The 18,724-nt window shown below is 30.6% G+C and overlaps 1 protein-coding gene and 1 long non-coding RNA gene across 2 annotated transcripts; one reads left to right on the plus strand and one right to left on the minus strand.

Annotated features, from left to right (window-relative positions):
• Window positions 1-9,156: 9,156 nt before the first annotated feature.
• Window positions 9,157-14,556, minus strand: ics (ras suppressor protein 1). The gene is made up of 8 exons (XM_074125112.1): window positions 14,409-14,556; window positions 13,400-13,450; window positions 13,207-13,327; window positions 13,015-13,133; window positions 12,054-12,136; window positions 11,289-11,403; window positions 10,297-10,429; window positions 9,157-9,970 (listed from the first exon to the last, which is right to left on the minus strand). The coding sequence occupies exons 1-8, from the start codon at window positions 14,554-14,556 to the stop codon at window positions 9,877-9,879; spliced, it is 864 nt and encodes a 287-aa protein (XP_073981213.1). The 3' UTR covers window positions 9,157-9,876.
• A 15-nt stretch (window positions 14,557-14,571) lies between these two features.
• On the plus strand, window positions 14,572-17,812 carry LOC141452722 (uncharacterized). The gene is made up of 3 exons (XR_012457557.1): window positions 14,572-14,707; window positions 14,912-15,171; window positions 15,341-17,812. It is a non-coding gene; the product is annotated as an uncharacterized lncRNA (long non-coding RNA).
• Window positions 17,813-18,724: the final 912 nt, after the last annotated feature.

The raw sequence follows: 18,724 nt of genomic DNA on the forward strand, positions 1-18,724 counted from the left end.
AAATGGTATATTCAGCTTCGGAGAAAGGAGAGAAGTAAGTGTGAATGGAGGAGACGACGAGTGCTTGGGAAAGATACGTTTAACATGGCCAAAAAAAGGGAGAATGTTGCTGCATTGTGATCCCGTCTGACGGCTGTCACTCATCCAGGATGTCTGGAGTATGTAGGCCACATCTTCTACATGCAGGGCACAAGATCTCCTCCTACACAGCGTCTTTAACGGGAAAAAGAATTCCTTTCATATTGCTCTCTATCTCTCTGATCCCCAATAAATGTAACCAGGATGGTGTTGTGGACATATTAATGGAGTAAAAAGGTGGGATTTCTCAGCCTGACAGTGAAAAGTAAAGTAATTGCCTATTTTTGTAGGCAGGCTTTATGTCCAACTACCACAAATTAGGTGTCGTGGACGGAGGCGACTAGCAAATATACTTTACTATAAATTCCCCATATTAACACATTAAATAGAATGCAAGGCCTAGACTAGTACCGCAATACATCTTAGCTTTGCGGGTCTAGCCTATAATCGCCTGACATACTTTACTGTAAATTCCTCAAATTAACACATTAAATAGAATGCAAGGCCTAGACTAGTACCGCAATACATCTTAGCTTTGCGGGTCTAGCCTATAACCCCTAACATACTTTACTATAAATTCCTCATATTAACACATAAAATAGAATGCAAGGCCTAGACTAGTACCGCAATACATCTTAGCTTTGCGGGTCTAGCCTATAACCGCTCGGCTACCGTGGCGCCTGACAATAAAAAGTTGTGTTTATAGTTCAAAAATCCTTTTAAATTCTACTACATGGCCGCTCATTAGTTCATTTTGCTTTCTTTGAAGAATGGATTCCAAAATACCCATCTAATTACCCGTAGAATACTCTGCACGATTACAAAACTTCTTCTGACTTTAGGCGAGAGAAAGTAAAAACGATTTACCAGTAAAGTACTACTTTACGGAATCCATGGTTTTGAGTTTTTGTTTTGCTGTGTAATACCTACCCATTCTTAGCTCAAATATCCTTAGAGCTAGTATTTTATTTTTAAAAAAATAATAAATAAATAAAATAATAATAATCGATATTATATATCGATAATGCAGATACTACTTGGAAAGTACAGGAAAATGGTATGAGATGGTGGCAAGGGTGTGATTCCAGATGATATAGAAGGCCATCCTTGCCTTTATGGCACACGGCTATAATATAATACTTCCAATGTGCAAAGCACCACGTACATACTCACCGCCACGCGCGCTATGTGCCCGTCGTGTGAGTGCAGATTAAAGGCTATCAGCTGTATCGATTCCCAAACACACAGACAGATGTAGCATACACAGTTGTTGCCTGCCTAGCCTACTCTAAGGGATCTCGCATTGTATTAGCCAACACCACTCTCCCTGATAGTGGCCCTACCACACACCCTGCTGCAGGCTTGTACATGCAATTGTGCTTCTCCACGCTGTGTGTGTACATGTCCACCCTTATTTAACTTCATTGCGATTTCATTTTCATTCTGCTGCAATGGGCTTTCAGAAAGAAAATAGAAAGTACTTCTAGACGGAAAATTATCTTTTTGATCAGAACAATTTCAGTGAAGGATCTTGCTGTTTTCCAGATTTCTAGTTTTGTTTTTCATCGTAAATATTGGTACGAAGTATAATAACTGTATAATACTAACATGAAATTAATTGTATCAGTAAAATTCTAAATTTGAAGCAGACCGGTAGAGCGAAAGTGCGACTTGACTAAGTAAATTTTTTACGATCTTTTTGTTCGAAAAAATCCTCCTTCACATGCTTTTGACACATCGGTGGAGTTAAGCTGGAGCTCTCTCCTGTGGGATTTGCTAAAAAGCCTAATTAATTGCACCCATCCAGAGTCTGAAGGCTGACAGTGCATTGGAAAAAGTTCTGGTCACCAATAGCCTCAGATGTTGACTCACCTTAAAATTTAAAAAAATAAATAAATAAATAAAATCAAAATACGAGGGGCACTATTTATATTTTGAGCCTAATAATAAAAAAAAAACAGTAATTTGACATTGAAAATGACTTTATTGTTTTTCAAAATATCTTTTTTGAAATTTTGTCAGATTATGTGGGATCCAACGAGAACGAACCTTTTTTTACGGCTTAATGATCATGCAATATTTTATATATGCTGGTGGAGAACTAATGCCTAAGGTTGCCTCAATCTCACAGTATGTCACATGACGATCTTGCATTATTAGTTTTTGCACAGCATCAATGTTTTTTCTGACACAACAACTGATTTTGGACGACTTTCACGACTTTTGTCGGTGAGCGAACGACGACTACGATTGAATTCGTTATACCAGCGTTTCACAGTGGCAAAGGATGGGGGGGCTTTATCGCCAAAAGTGGAGTTAGTAAGTTGATCGATGCACTCCTGTCTTGATAATCCAATCGTCGAAAGTCGTAATAAATCATTGCACGAAAATTTTCACAAGTTAATTCCATTTTTAACGCTGAGACACAATTTTCAAGTGACTGTGAACAACACAAATCGCGCTCAAATAACAAAACGTTCTGAAGAAGGTTATGATCAAAAATGTCAAACTTTCAGGTGGAAACGTCAGATAGCACCAGACAACACTCAGTGTTGTCAAGGCTCAAAATATAAGTAGTGCTCCTCGTACACACACGAACTATCTCTGTAGGGCACAGTGTGTTGTTTATGTTGTTAGGCTGGGATCACAGTAGGGGGACTAGCAAGATCTCTGTTGAAGTTGCTGACCCCTCCCAACCAATGGTTAGTACAGTTACAAACTTTATAATGTCAGTCAGCCAGGTTGATACACAAATTGTGACCTAGTTATGACCTTCAAACCATCGTCCACTTTTTTTTGTATTAAATTATTTATTAAAAATTAACAAAACTTTATTAATCCTAATTGGTTTATAATCGCTATATCAATTAGCCTACAGTCTAATCGATTCTATATATAACACAAGCTTAAACATACAAAACACTCAAGCTAGCTACCCAAAGCACCCTATGTTAGCGGTTTACACTAATTGCCAAGAGGAACGATAATATTTTCGGTCACAAATTAATGATCATATTTTAATAAGCTAATAAACAATAAAGTATATTTTATATGCGTCGGCAGGTGTTGCTATATAAAGGTACTTCAGTGATAAGATTTTCCCAGAAGTGCCTTCAATCGATTTTCCTATGGAAATCTTTAAAATAAACCTTCTACACCAGGATCAGTATTCAAAGATTAATTTTTTTTTGAAAATTTCCACAAAAAGAAAACTGCGCAAATTGCATTTCGTAATTTGTGGAATTCCCTTCAAAACTTCGTGTTTTAATAAACTCATTTAATCCTTCTTTATAATACTATCTGTATGATACAGTACCACAAAATACTGAAATGGAACATTGAGGAACTTATACTCCAACTTAATCCAATGTTTCCTGTATTAGTTTCAAATAAAAGAGAAAGAACCATTTATACACAATAAGGATGTCGGGTACGATTTACAGATTCTCATTGTATTATTGAATACGTTTAAAATAATATAAAACGTACAAAATAATCTGAAACTTTTTATTCATATAATTTAAATATCTCCCTTTTATACTTTATTATTGTTTTTATTAATGCAATTGTTTATTGTGTACTTTGTAATACTAAAGCATTACAAACATTTTATACATTAATATAAACATTTCATTAATTTTAAAAAAAAAACAGTAAATGCAATTAATGATGGACATTTTAAATTGCAGGGACGTGAATACAAAGAACTTAGAAAAGCAACAAAATCTGTTGTTAAGAGTGCTCTTTTGGCAAAGTTGATAACTAATCAGCAATTATTAGTTTTCAGTTCTTTCGCTAGATCGCATTGGTATATAAAATTTTAGTTCATACAAATAGTTATTTATTTAACAAGTGTGGAAAGTAGTACTTTTCCTCACGCGAGGCAGGGTTTGCACGCACGAGCGAGCGAAGCGACGCGAGTGCAAGTGCAAATTGCCGAGTGTGAGGAAAATACTTTACACTAGAGTTAAATATTATATTTTTTCTGCAACCATTTATTAACTAATAAAATTAAAAATTTCATTTTTACAGTCTACAAAAAGTAATTTATTTATTATAAACATTTATTGTTATATTACAATTATTTACATTACTTACGTATTTACATTACTTATTACATTTTCTGCTGTTTCTTTTATTGATGGAGGAGTGTTTTCTAAACAGGAATCACTAGAATCCATTTTAAATTTCTATAAGGTAACTCTATAACCTTTTTAACTGTTATAATTAAAAATATCTAATTATTTATTAAAGTATTATTTTTATTTCTATATTCCTTTCAATTTTTATTTTATTTTTTAATATTCGTTTTTTAATTATTTAAATAAAATAAATTTAAATAAGCTTATTAGAGTTTTACAGAAAATATTTATGTTAATAACAAAACTTCTTATATCAAGGAAGCACAATAAAGTTTTTCCACTCACTTGTGCGGAAAGTGACACTAATGGGAATTTCCCCCCACTAGTGTGGGAAGTTGGGCATTACACAGCTGATTTTAATTGAGTAATGAGAACTTCCCTACATGGTTGCAGAAAAACGTAATTATTTCCATTTTTTGTTATCTATTTTAAGTAACTTTGATATATGTGCGTAAATTAAATATTGAATTTCAATACTTCAAAATGATAATTGAAAATAATAATAATGAAATATTAATTATTATTAATTAACATTTTGTTATAAATTGTACCAATTGCATGCCAAAATTTTTGTTGATAAAAAACTGCGGCTGGGTCATGGACCGTGTGTTGTACGTGAATACGTTTACGTAATGGGTTATATTTTTTATATAAAATATTTTTATTCATGTATTTAGGATGAAATCAAGGAAACAAATCGACGATCGAACACAATCTATGGCTATACAGTCCGTTGTGCGATGTAGAAGCGATTTCATTATCCATTTGCATAATTTCAACCGCCCCAGCTGCAGATGTACTGACACCGTCGTTGATCCGCTAGGCCGCATTCATTCTTTTACGTTCCCGGCACAGCTTGACTCCGTCATATGGTGTTTTATTATTACCATTCGATTGTTCTTGAGAAGCCCTTTTCAACCTTATACGATTTCTGTATTTGGTTTTGGCTTTTCGACGCATATAGGCCGACATTATATATTTTTTTATTCTAACACCTTATTATATTAACTGTCACTATTTTACACTAATGTTTTATATACAATCGATAGATTGTGACGACAGCTGACGATTAAAACTTAAACGAACATCGTAGCTTCTCCGAGTCAAAAGTTATACTAATTACAAATCTCGATACGCAGCAAAATGATCTCAAAATGGCGACGCTTCCCCCTCCACCACGCGCGATGCGTCACAGTCATCGTTAATCGTAATGAATTCTTTGATCCTTTAGCTATCCAGTGGTCTAATTTAATTTTGGATGTAGACGATAGATTCGCAACTATAATGCCAAACTATATCCCCCGATTTTGTTATCATTAGATTTTTTGGATTGCCTCCATATGATAGCAAATTTAAAGACGTATTCACGTCAAAACATTTTACTGATTTAAAATTTAAAAAAATAAGATCTTCGGATCGTTGTACTTTTCTAAAACTTAATAATTTTAATAATTAGTTTTAAAATTAATAATTCAAATATAATTAATATTTCAACATTAATAACCTTAATTTAATTCTTAAGATTCCTAATTGTTAATCATTTAGTATTACTGATTTAATCCGTAAAAAGAAGTTATATTCTTTAACTTAAACTTTTTTAACATTTTATTATCTTTTTCACTACCAACTATAAATTACAAAAGGCTATGCTTGTTTTGTATGAAGATTAAATTGTAGTACAGAGTTGTGATTTTTATCATAATAGGCTTAGATAATTTTGGCATCAAAGCGTAGTCTTTAGTTTATATATTATGCTAAGAGAAATAATATCATAAGTAATTACTTATGAATAGTCTAATAAACGTGCAAAAGAAAATGCTATCTAGCAACGATTTGTGAAACTACAATCTTTTTTGTAGTTCTAGCAAGCGCTACTAGATAGCATAGCATTCATTTTCAGTGTATAAAATCATTCAATTCATCTTTTTTCACTTCTTTCTTTACTTTTTTTAGATCTTCATGTTCAAACTCTCGTAAATCAATAAATTTCTGTTTTGCAATTTTATTGTAACAATTTTTATTTTATTAGTTTTTGCCAGTTTTCGAATACCGGCAGTGTACAAGTTGGATTAGTAAGCTTAAAGATTTAATATTTTTGTAGGATGTTTTCTCAATGTCTTTTTCATTACAACTTCATTTGATGAACAGTTTTGCAGGTAGTAATACAAACAGTATTGACTGTTTCGTTCTGAAAATCATCATTATCAATGAAATAAAATTTTTATCGGAGTTAATCTTGAAATAAAAATTGTTCTATCCAAAAAATACTATAAATCAAAATTCAACCGTTTCTAAACAAATATTTTTATCTTACAGGAATAAATTAAAAAATGGAAAATAAAAATTAAAGTTAAAATTTTTAAACGGATCAGTCTTGTAAACCTTGTAAAATCTATCCCGTAATTCGTTCGTCAAGTTACAGATACTGCCATAAATTTATATATCATTGGTTTTATTTTGTTTGCTACAGCCAAAATAAACCATTTTTCTTTTAATTTCCATTAAAAAAAAAGTTCAATTTTGTCAAAATTATTGAATTTTAATTATAAAATCTGTAGTAATACGTATAACTCCCGAATAAAATGAATAAGGATCGACCAGCTAGCTGCTGCATGTAATGAAGGTACCATACAGGTTAATCAATTCACAGATGAAAGATGAAAGCAACTACATATACTTTAAAAGAAATTTCTCACAATAAACACTAAATAAAATCGAAGGCCTAAATCAAGAATTGTGAACCCTGTAACACAATCATCTTTTTAATCAATAGAAATTAATGTAGCTTGAACAATTAGCAGCATTGACATATAATTTTAAATAAATCCTTTTAAGAACATAAACCAGAGTTCACCATAGTGTTTCAGGTGAATTTTGTTAGACTTGACAGGATCGTTTAATGAAATTATTCTCTAAGCATTTTTGTAAAACAAAAAATAAATAAAAGAAATTTTCTATCCTATAATAGCAGCAATTCTTAATCAAATAGATGGAAAAGTAAACACACAGGATAACCATTCAGGGTAGGTTTCAAAGTAGCATGTTGTAAATAATGTTGATATTTGTATTTATGATTGAGCACAGTGTTTTACATATTCAAATATTACTGATATAAACTTTACAAAATCAGATATCAAACATTAAGGCTACCTACAGTTAAAATTAGTTTGCTTTCGTTTGAAACTGAGGATAAACTCAGTAGATGTATTAGCGAGTAAGCCAGAATTTTGGTTTTGCATAAAGTACTAGTATGTAACTATTTAACCTGTACATTTTAAGCAAACAAAAGTTTATGTTTATTATTAAAGAATGGTACAAAAACTTCGTTTACTGGCTAATGTTTAGAAACCAGATAAACTCATATCTTCCGTATTTATTCATGTTAGTATTACAGGAAATTGAAATATTATCACAGCTGTTGACGCAGCGGCAGCTTTGTTAAAAATTGACTTTTGGCACTCAAAGCGCCTGTGTGTACATATACATATATATTTCAGCGTTCTCCCTCATATAATTTTGTTTTGCATTTATTTATTTAGTTAGATATCTATAACTGTATTAAGTAATCATTATTTGGAGCAGAGCTAGAGGTTACAGTCACTGTCGCCCTTACATTATATTAGTTTACATTATTGTGTAGAAAAATGTGTAAATTTTGACCGAAGACCGGCATTGCACTGTAAAAGTTCCGGGCACCAATAACCTCAGATGTTGACGCATCTTAGAAAATCCACAATTAAGAAGTCCATTTAAAAGATCAAAGTGAAACTTAAAAGGACAGGCGAGAAAAGAGAAGTAAGAGACAAGGAGGCGGAAAATGGAAACATGTACGTAAAATATTGTAATTGGAAAACGTGTACTCCTAAGGAAATCTTGCTTGTTCTGTAGTAATAGTGTTGCTGGGGCGGCAGTGCTGAAAGGCAAAGTCAAGACACGGGGTGGTGTACGTGCTAAGTGGTAGGTTGTCGGGAGTAGAGTGTGAACAGCAAATAGCTGTAGACTAGTACAGGATAGTCTTTACGATTAGGAATCTCGAGTTCCAGGAAATTTCCTATCAACTACTACATCCTGTAATGTGAACTCCCTAACCACTTTGTCCCCCCTTTCTAGAATTAACTGGGACTTTTAGGCTGAAACATTTTCTATTCGTTTTGTAAGTTATGGTTACGTTACTTTTGAGTTACAACATGTATAACAACTTAAAGATGAATGTAAAAAATAAAAATAAATAACGAGGTATCCAAGTAAAGCATAATTAGAACGCCTTGATACTTATTAAACGTTAAAAATTATCGATTGTAATATGTGTTAAATGTTCTGCAGAAAAAAACTAAATTTAAAAACATCAATAAAATATTTTGCACCTTATTTTAAACTCTTAACAGCTAAGTAATTTCCTACGTACTGAATGTTAGATCTCAACTGAAAGTTTAACCGTGGAGTTGACCGCAGAAGTTCAACCGTAAATATAAGATATGATAAAAATTCTGAGTCGCAACATCTCACTTCGTATTATACAAAACACTGTTTTCCTTAAAGATTACTTCTAACAATCAAAAGATATATCAACTTTGCAGTTATCAACATTGTTTTCTGAAACGGGTTGTTTTAAAATCACTAAAAAGCCTTGTCAAGTTTTCTTTTTTGTTGTCACGATTTTTTACTTCTCACAAATATGGAAGATGAATTTTATTTATCTTTCTAGATTTAGATTTTTGTCCAGCTTAGGTGCACCATATTGTCAGTAACCTTCGATATTTCCGTGGTCATGTGGCACGTCGATCGCGCGACTCGAGGCGCATAATGTGCTTTTTCATGAAAATGGCTTATTTCAAGTTCATCAAAAATACATGCAAACACAAAGTAATACAAAAATTTGTTTTAGCCATCTAAAGAAAATGAAAGAATGTCTCTGCGTCACTTAAACAAATCAATCTAGTCATCAATTTCTGACAGTTTATTTAGTAAAAATATAATAAATATATTTTTTATACATAATCATTCTAGTTACATTTAATAAATATATTTTTTATACATAATCATTGTAATTACATTTAACAAATATATCATTACAAAAGATAATATTATTATTAAGATAAATTTTTCCATTAAAACTGTCCAGTAGGACAGTTGTACAAGGATTGTTACAGTTAAGAGGCAATATAGTGTTTAATTACAAATAAGCCAAAACTTAAACTTTTTTAAAAATTTAATTTATATTGTAACTAGTTCATAAATTGTAACTTGAAAGAATTATTTTCTGTTTTTAAGAGTTAACAAATGGTTTGATCTAATAGAACGTAAGTATTTCATTGTAAATTTCTCATTATTGCAAGCGTTTAGTGTTCCTACAGAATTCAAACCGATTTTAATTTTTAGTTAGATATTCCATCGAATTATTAATTTGTAATTAATAATTACAAATTACTGGGCAACCGATCACGAATCGCTAGTTAGAACAAACCTACTGATACATAAACATATAAAATATAATATGAACAATACTGTAACGTTAATACAAATTAATAATATCAAATATTTTTGTCGTTTAGTATCAGGTATATAAGTTATTAAAATGAACACATTTAGAGATGTTATTATATTACTTTAAGGTAAAACATTTCCTGGTGAGGATTGGTTAACATTTGTACTTCAATTAGCTTAATTGGCGATTTCTGGATAGCTTCTTACTTTTATCGACAGTTTTTGGTGGAGGAGGTTCCCTGGTGTTCGTATGTCTGTTGTATAAGCTGTGGGTAAAAAAATAAATAATCACTTTTAGTTCAATAAAATATTCGTAGAAGATTGGACTAGAGTTCAAACTAGTTTCGATTCACCTTATATATGGTCCACGAACCAAAAGGACCTCGTAAAAGTGTAACATAATTTTTACAGCAGCATAAAACTGCTCTCCCTTAACGTGATCAGAACTAAGGAAACCACCTTGAACCCTCATGTCTTACTTTCAAGAAAATGTTTTCTCAAATTTTAAAAAAATCAATTATGAAAAAAATCTAACTTTTTAATTTGAAATAAAATTTATAATAATAAAATGAAAAAATCAACTCAAACTCACAATTTATAAGTTTCCGAACGAATATAATCCAATAGCCTTGGAATGCCAGCTTGTAATTGGTCTGCGATTGGTGTAACCCATGGATTAAGATGTAACTTCAGTTCTGCTTTTTCACTCATAAAATCCAGATTTCCTAAAGGATTTTTTTTTTTACTAGAATTTTGCGTATTTGTGAAAAGGACAACGATAAGTAAATGAAATAGTAAGGGAATTTTTATGAATATCGTAAACAAATCGTAAGAGAAGAGAGAAAGATCACTAATCGTAAGATAGTTCACTTAGTATTCTGTTACGAGTTACTTTCAACTCTCTTACTACGTTCTTAAAATATATTGAGTAAATAGTAAAAGAATTGTTAGTACATATATCGTAAGACGTAAATAGGCTTCAATTTAGTCAAAAGTACTCTGTAAGCCGTAAGTACATCAGCATTTTCTGTCTTCTAATTCAAATTTGAAATTTCACTTACTTATTTAATTCGTATTGATATAGGTGATGAAACCGTACATTGTACTGAAAAGTGCTATTATGGTAAACGTTCCAGTAAAAATGTTTAAAACAAATGTTTACAAATCTACAAGCATACGATTAATAAGGCTGTGTGCTATGCTATGCATAAAGACTGTTATGAAGATGCTTTTCTAGAAAACTTCAATAAAATTGAAAAATAATTCTAAAATAAATTAGTACATACAAAAATCAAGACCCAAAGCTTTAAAACTTTTTCCTGCCACCTTTTTCTCAGTAAAATGGTTTCATCAAAAGCTGTTACAAAGCTCAGAATTAGAAACGATACACATGAAAATTACGAGGCATGGAAAAGAATGTCTTGTAACGTGAAAGAAAAACCAGAAAAAAAAAGCCCCAAACGAATTATTGCAACGCAAAAGAATATTGTAAAGGAAAGAAACCAATAATTACATGAGGAAAATTCTTTAAAAATATGAACAAAAAATAATTATAATAATACAAAATGATTGCCAACAGCTCACCAATTTCTGGTGGAATTACAGTCAATCTATTGGCCTGTAAGTGCAGTTCTCTCAACCGTGCTAGATCACCAATTTCCTTTGGTATTTCAATCAGATCATTATCACGTAGCACCAACTGAAATCAAAATAAATACACTCAATATTAATACGAATTAATAACTAAGCTTTCAAAACAAATGCTGATAATTCAAATCTAGAAATTACTACTCTGTCGATAGTATACTCTATCGATAGTATAAGACAAAAAAAAATCGATCCTTTACCGGATTGATTTTAATCGATCAAAATAATAACTCTAACATCTTAATTCTGATTATTGCTTAAGATGGAGATGAATACGAACTGGCACTACATTACCCCCACTCAATAGTAAGCCAAGTTGGCGCCAACAATCCAAGAGATTAACAAATTTAAAGATTATAAATATTAACTATGTTACTAAGCAAAAGCAGTTATATACACAAAATAAGCTTAAACTTGATAAAAATATATTACTTATAGGTTATGAATTCATTTATAAGATAACATTTAGAAGCACTAATAAATTTTTAAGGAATTATTATTTTAAAAATGGCTAAAATCTTCAATAAATTGGGGAATCCATGAGAATGTGTGAAAATAAAAACTACAAAGGAATTTTTTTAGTTTATTACGTACTATACAGGAAGCATATAAGATTTTAATTGCAACAGGTTTATTTATTATATTAGCAAAGCCAACTTTTTTTGCAAATGAAGAAACAAAAACCAATATAACTTCACTTACAATTTGTAAATTTTTTAGTTGCCCAATTTGGGGATGGATTATTTCAAAATCATTATCTCCTAAATATAGTGCTCTTAACGTTTCTAAAAAAAATAAAGAAAATAAATAAATTAAACAATTTACAAATAGGTGTACTTTTTTTTTTTTTTTTTTTTTTTTGCCGGCGCATTGACGTCTATGGCCATTAGCGCCCAGGTGTACTTGTTTACGAAATTATAATAAATTGTCTTAAAACTTCGGAAAGATACTTCCAGTGAAATTCACGCGCAATGATATTTAAAAAAGTAATTTTTAAGAAAAACCGAAGCAATCAAACCAGGATCGCCTCTTAGTAGAAAGTATACAGCACTTTTCTGGGATCAAGTTGCATGACCTAACCCCTTGAAAGGATGATGAGTGTTGAGCGATTATTCGGATGGAGAATAGGGGCAAACTGTTAAATTCATATCTTCTAGAAAACAAGGTACTTTTCCGTTAGCCGGGCGCAAGCGAAAAACAGTTTTTGGTAAAACTGTTTTCTTTACAATTCATTAATATTTGTTTATAGCTGAACGTTTTCGACTTTTATTCCGTTGACTTGGCTCGCGTTTGGTTCACAATTGGCGACATTAGAAAAGTACCGAAAAGAAATTAGTTACCCAGGAAATTTTAAAATAAGTTCCTAATATATTAATAATAATTTAAACCCTAATTTTGTTACCATTAATGAACAACGTACACCTTTGTCAGGGAACAAATGTTCCAATATTTACCTAAGACCTCTATTAAATTCATTTCAACCCTGATTATCTTCATATACAATTGGAATTCTAAGGAAAAAATTGATGACTGTTAATGGCATGAAAGGTTAGAAAAAATATTGTAACATTTTCTCGAATGTCCAACTGATATTAACTTCGAAGATCAAATCTAAAAAAAAACTAAAATATTGAAAACACAAAACTATTAAAACTATTCTCACCTAACATAAAAAAATTTCCAGGTAGACTTTCTTCAGATAAATTATTATAAGTTAAGTCTAACACTTCCAAACAAGGAAAAGCTCCAAAACCTCTTGGAAGATTGTTTAAACGATTCATCCTGGAAGAATTGAAACTTACTAATTTAAAATATTTACAATATAACTTTAATTTACTTTATATAAAGTACTCACCCTAAGTTCAAGATTCTCAACTTTGGCAATGAAGATAACGATAACGGCAATTCTTCAATGTGATTGTTGAAGAAGTTCAATATCTCCAAGTTTACTAAATTAGCTAATCCTGCTGGTACATCTGCATAAATTGGAATTTAAAACGTATAAAATCTTAAATTATACATAATATATATTGTTATTGTTTATTTACCTTTAATCTTATTGTGACTAAGCGTGAGTCGGGTCATGTTGTACATATTAACTGCAATAAAAGAAGAGCAGTATATAAAATTATTTACTTTTCTTTTAAAATTAGCTTCGGATCAGGAAAGTATAAGTATCATAATATTAAAAAAACGTAGATCTACACACATTTGCAGCGTATGCTTTTACTAAACCAATTCCATTGCTTTTCTTGTATATTAAATACTAAGTGTTGTATTAAATCGTAGTGTTGAACTAGATTGGTTTAATACTCATCTAAGAGGTATGTATGTAGTAAGTAGTTAAGAGCATTTTGAGAGTATGAGTTTCGCTTTCCAGTCTTCGCTTGGATTTTATTTAAAATTTTAAATCCAGATTGGGAATTGAAATTAATGCTAGATGAGCTACTATTTGTTTTATTAAATAATCGGTTTTAGACATACAAGCCCAACTACTGATAAAGGCACACCCTTCACGATTTTGTCACTTATACATATGTAGTTCCCACTAATGGGGGAAGGGCATTTGAAAAAGATGTCTTGATAGATTAAATCGGTTAATAAATCTTTATTATTGCAAGTTCACAATCTATCCAAAAATACATAGCTGGTTTTCCATCACATTAAAACTGACAATGAAGAAATCAAAATCAACAGAATAAAAAGTCTAGAATTTCAAACTTTATTTTCTAAAGAGATTCATAAACATAATTATAAATAAAAAGTGCTTAGATTATATACGACGCTAAGCTGTTGCTAAAAAAAATAAAAATAAACTAGGCTAAAGCTAACCTAAACGTATATAATACACTTTTTATTTAAAGTCATTTACGAAGCATTGAATTGATATTTTTACGAATTTTTGTCAATTAAAATGGTAAATAAGAATGTTAAAATATAAAATAGTTTAGCCAAACATAATCAACAAGCAACCTCTGAAAACAGGTCGACTACCATATAAGGAGAAAGATATTTTTAGTTTGTAACCAACACAGGATTATTTTTTTTTGCACTCACATAATCCAGGTAATTCTTCAAAGGATAAGATTCCTTTGTCGCACAAATCCAATTCAGGATTCTGGATTTCCTTTGCTTCTTCTATCACTTTCTTAGCTTTTGACATTTTGTTGTTTGTGGGTAAACAAGAAACAGGTGCTTTGTCCATGATGCGCGCGCCAGATTCAACTTGTATGGGCGGTTACAGACTTCACAATGATGCCCACGTTTTAAAATATCCACTGCAGATGTAAAGGTAAAAAAAAGTTTGAGGTCAACACAACAAGAAAAAAAAAACTCCTTCATTAGTTTTGCTCAAGGTACTTACTCAAATTTTACTTTATCTACTTATTCCTTCTTAATCCGTAAAAAACCACACACATTTATGTAACAGAAGAAATATTGGATCCACTCTTATTTAAAAGTAGCATTTTAATTCTTTATCATCTGTACCTTTTATTCATTAGTATTGTAATTTAATTAAAAAAAGCACTTTCTTTTGATTGTACCTTTTTTTTTTTCAGATGAAATTTAATAAAGGAAAACATTTCATTAAAAACAGAATAAAAACTCATTTTTGTTAAAAGAGGATAAATTTAGTTTAAAAGTCAGTTTCACTTAAGAAAAGTTTTGATTGAAAAGTACTACAGTATTTTAATTACTGCCTTAAGTAAAAATAAAAGACTCATCTCAGAAAATGACTAAGTACGGTAAAATCACTACCGATCATGTCAGTTTTCTTCAAATGCAGAAACTCAGTTCCACAGTTATAAAAACTATGCAGGTTATTACAATCAACATTTTAAACTCTGCAAGAGGAAATAAAACTTACTCTCTTCTCACCGATGAGAAGTGTTCTTATTTGAATTTTCTTGCGATAAATGGTTTAAAGAAATTTTAAGAAATGCATATATATATATACACGAGGTTTAAACGAAAATCGTTAATTCCAGATGGCTGATTTAGACCAATATGTGGCACCTCTGACTGCACGTTAAGCTGGAAATTAAATTTGAACTTCTTGCGATTTCGAATTACATGGATACACGCATGCTCACATACATACCTACAGAATGAAAAATGGGAAAGCCCAACTTGTAAAACTCGCTTTTTCGGATGTAACCTTAAAACTGTTATATCCGATGATATATATTAAAAATCGAAAATCACAATAACTTTACTTACCATAATAGATTGAAATGTAAACAAAATCATAATGTCCATTGTCTAAGCTTGTTTAATTTTTTACGCTTGATGGAAACAATGGGAACTTATTCAATGCCGATCTTTTCTTTCATCATTGTATTCGTGGTTGAGAAGGAAGCTATCTTCAGAATCTCTTGAGAAGACAATGAATAATACCATGTTTGCAATAGGTCAAGGACTATCCACTCTTCCATTTGTAAATTCTTCAGGGTGCGAAAAAGTACAATTTTGTAAAATTAAGAGGGCACGGCAGAACAGAATCGTAACTAGCATTACAATTCACGTCATTGTAGTAATATTGTTCCATAACATTACTCTAATTTCTAGCTGTCCATTATTTTTGGTGACTTGATTCATAGTTTCAATAGGATGAAAAAAATAAATGCCAGTTTTCAGTCATGATACATTTATTCTGCCGAAGCTTTCGACCTAGGGACTGGGGGTCATCCTTCAGGGCTACTTTACAAAGTACAATAATATTTTTACATTATAGGGTTGGTGTGAATGAAGGGACTGAACAGTCCATGAACAGACAAGACGAGAAGACACACCCAACCCTGTAATGTAAAAAATATTACTTTATAAACTAGTCCTGAAGATGTGACCTAGTCCCTAGGTCGAAAGCTTCGGCAGAATAAATGTATCACAACTGAAAACTGGCACAACTAATTTCTAATAATTTCCAAAATATATGTAATATTTTAAGGACTGGACTTACGTTAATGAAAGCTTTCTTCGGCTTTATTAAATGTTTTCTTTCAACACACCATTCTCACAACAAATTCACTTTAAATAAATGAAATTTCTTATTTAAGGAGCTAACCTTTAATTTGAAAATAAATCAACAAATTATAAACAATAAAAATACTATATGTACCTTATATGTTTTGTTTGTTTTGTCCTAAAATCTATAAATATTTAATTTGTTTTTAAAATTTATTATTTCCTATATAATCACATAGGCCATATACTTTTTCTTTCCTTTTTTATTTCTTGAATTCTTAAACGACACAACATACAATTTTGTATTTTTTTAAAATTTTTAATTACAATAGTGCAATAATTTGAGGAAGGGGGATTTATTTAACAATATCTTTAATGAAAGTACAACTGAAAAGGGATAGAGAGAATTTCCCAATTTTCTCATGGTTCATTTCAAGGAATGTATTACTAAAAATCTAAAATTACTTTCTTTTTTTTTTATAAACAAAAAAAGGGCTAAAAAGTTTTGTTATTACTTTTTAAAAAGAAGTTTTTGCCAATAAATTATCATTATTAATATTTAAAAATTATTATTACATTCCTTATCACAGCAGCCAATATAAATATTTTTTATAAATATGGAATACAATTTTTGGTAAGCAGAATACAAAAGTTTTTTTAATTTTTTTTTTTAAATATATATTTTTATAGTTCAATTTCTTTTATTTTCCTCTTGTAAATTAAAAAAGAAAAAAGCAAACAAAGCAAAGAGCATAATAAAAAACGAATTAGCTTCGTGCAAAAAAAAAGGTAAGAAATACTACATGTTACAACCATTATTATTACATAATTTACATTATACAAAATAAACAATTTTTTGCTATCATTTTTAAATAAATGTACATTTCACTCAATCTTTTTTTTTTTTCACAGTAAAGTAAAGGATTGTATTCATTGTTTTTGTTTTGTCATAACAGCTGTTAGGTTACAAAATGGAGGTTGTCAGTGATGTTTTGTTTATATTTTTGTAGTTGTGAAGTTGGAGAGTTAAAAAAAAAGTTAACATTTTTTGTCTTGTTGAGATTCTTTTGCTTTCAAAATAAAATACATAAAAAACGAAATTTTTTTTTTTTCTTTGAAATATTAAAAAAAAAACCAAACAAATCCTACAATTCAATCTCAGTATAATTTTTTACAATAAAGCTACCAAACTCATTTGATTGTTTTTTTTTTTTATTCGTCGAATTTTATCCAATAAGCACGCTTGTTATCTCGTTTAATTCCGTTCAGTTTCGGATTTTCATCCAATCATAAGAGGTTGATGATGTGTAGAACAATGTTCTGTGACCTTTTTTTGTGCACCCATGGAACACAAAATGGTTTATTTCATTCCATTTCAATCGGAAAGACCTTTACTTAAACGTTTTTAGTTTATAGAACTTGCAATTTAAAATTTGTAAAATCACGTGAAATTCAAAATTCCCTTTAATCAATGGTTATTTGTTTTTTTTTTGTTTTTTTTGAGCGAACTAAAACTATGAAGCTAAATAGAACTATTGTGTCCAAGTATCATGAAACTTACTCACACGCACTATCCTCATAGCTGATCCAAATTCTCTAGGGCCAAGGAAGAGCAACAGGAGTAGCTAATCAGGAATTCACTCAGCGATTTTCTATAGAAACCTCTACCAAACTAAAAAAAAAAACAAAACTGGATGGATGCTAAATTCTAAATTTAGTTTCCTCTCCAGGGTGAAACTTTTGGAAAAGCGGGGAAACCGGCAGTTTAGGGTGACCACCTTCTGAGATGCCAACAACACGTCCGTTCTCTCAATGTTCCCTGCCCAAAAGAGGTTACATCCTCCTCCATCACAAGAAGGTAAATCAATGAATGAACGTCATACTGAAAGAAAACTGTTCTACAATCGAATCTCAGAAAAGAAAATAACCTTTTTGTTCAATGAAATTACCTATTTAGGGGGGAAAGGAAACACGGCACACCCTTTTCACCCGAAATAAAGGAAACAAAAGGGCTGTGGCTCAGCCAATGTGGAAGTCAGAAGTTACAAAAAAAAAAAAAACTGGACTTCATTAAACCAAGTTTTTAGTCATACATTTTCTCTTACTGACAATTCGTTATTAAAAAGTAATGTTAAAATATGCTCGAAAAACAAGATACACGTACCAGCATGTAAATACACATTTCCAATTGAAGACTTGCAAATTAGTTTCAAAACCTTGTCAATACTTCTTTTTCTTTTTATTTATTAATTTAGCCTAAATATAAACAATTTCCACTTGCCCAAATACCTCTTATGACCGTCTAACATTTTTTTTTTATTAATACTATAATATGTGATAATTTACAACAGAAATAAAAGTTGCATTAATTACATTACTAATCCTCATTTCCCCTGTATTCTCAAATA

The sequence above is a fragment of the Rhodnius prolixus genome, unplaced genomic scaffold (assembly GCF_049639745.1).
Source record: "Rhodnius prolixus isolate KJV_2025 unplaced genomic scaffold, Rpr scaffold_3, whole genome shotgun sequence".
In the NCBI taxonomy this organism is placed as follows: Eukaryota; Metazoa; Arthropoda; class Insecta; order Hemiptera; family Reduviidae; genus Rhodnius; species Rhodnius prolixus.

Excerpts from the sequence above, each read along its gene's own strand:
- ics (XM_074125112.1), bottom strand. The coding sequence starts at position 14,556 with ATGGACAAAGCACCTGTTTCTTGTTTACCCACAAACAACAAAATGTCA. Across the intron at positions 13,451-14,408 it reads TGAAGAATTACCTGGATTAT|TTAATATGTACAACATGACC; the intron begins GTGAGTGCAAAA and ends CTTTTATTGCAG. Across the intron at positions 9,971-10,296 it reads CGTTCGGAAACTTATAAATT|CTTATACAACAGACATACGA; the intron begins GTGAGTTTGAGT and ends TTTTACCCACAG.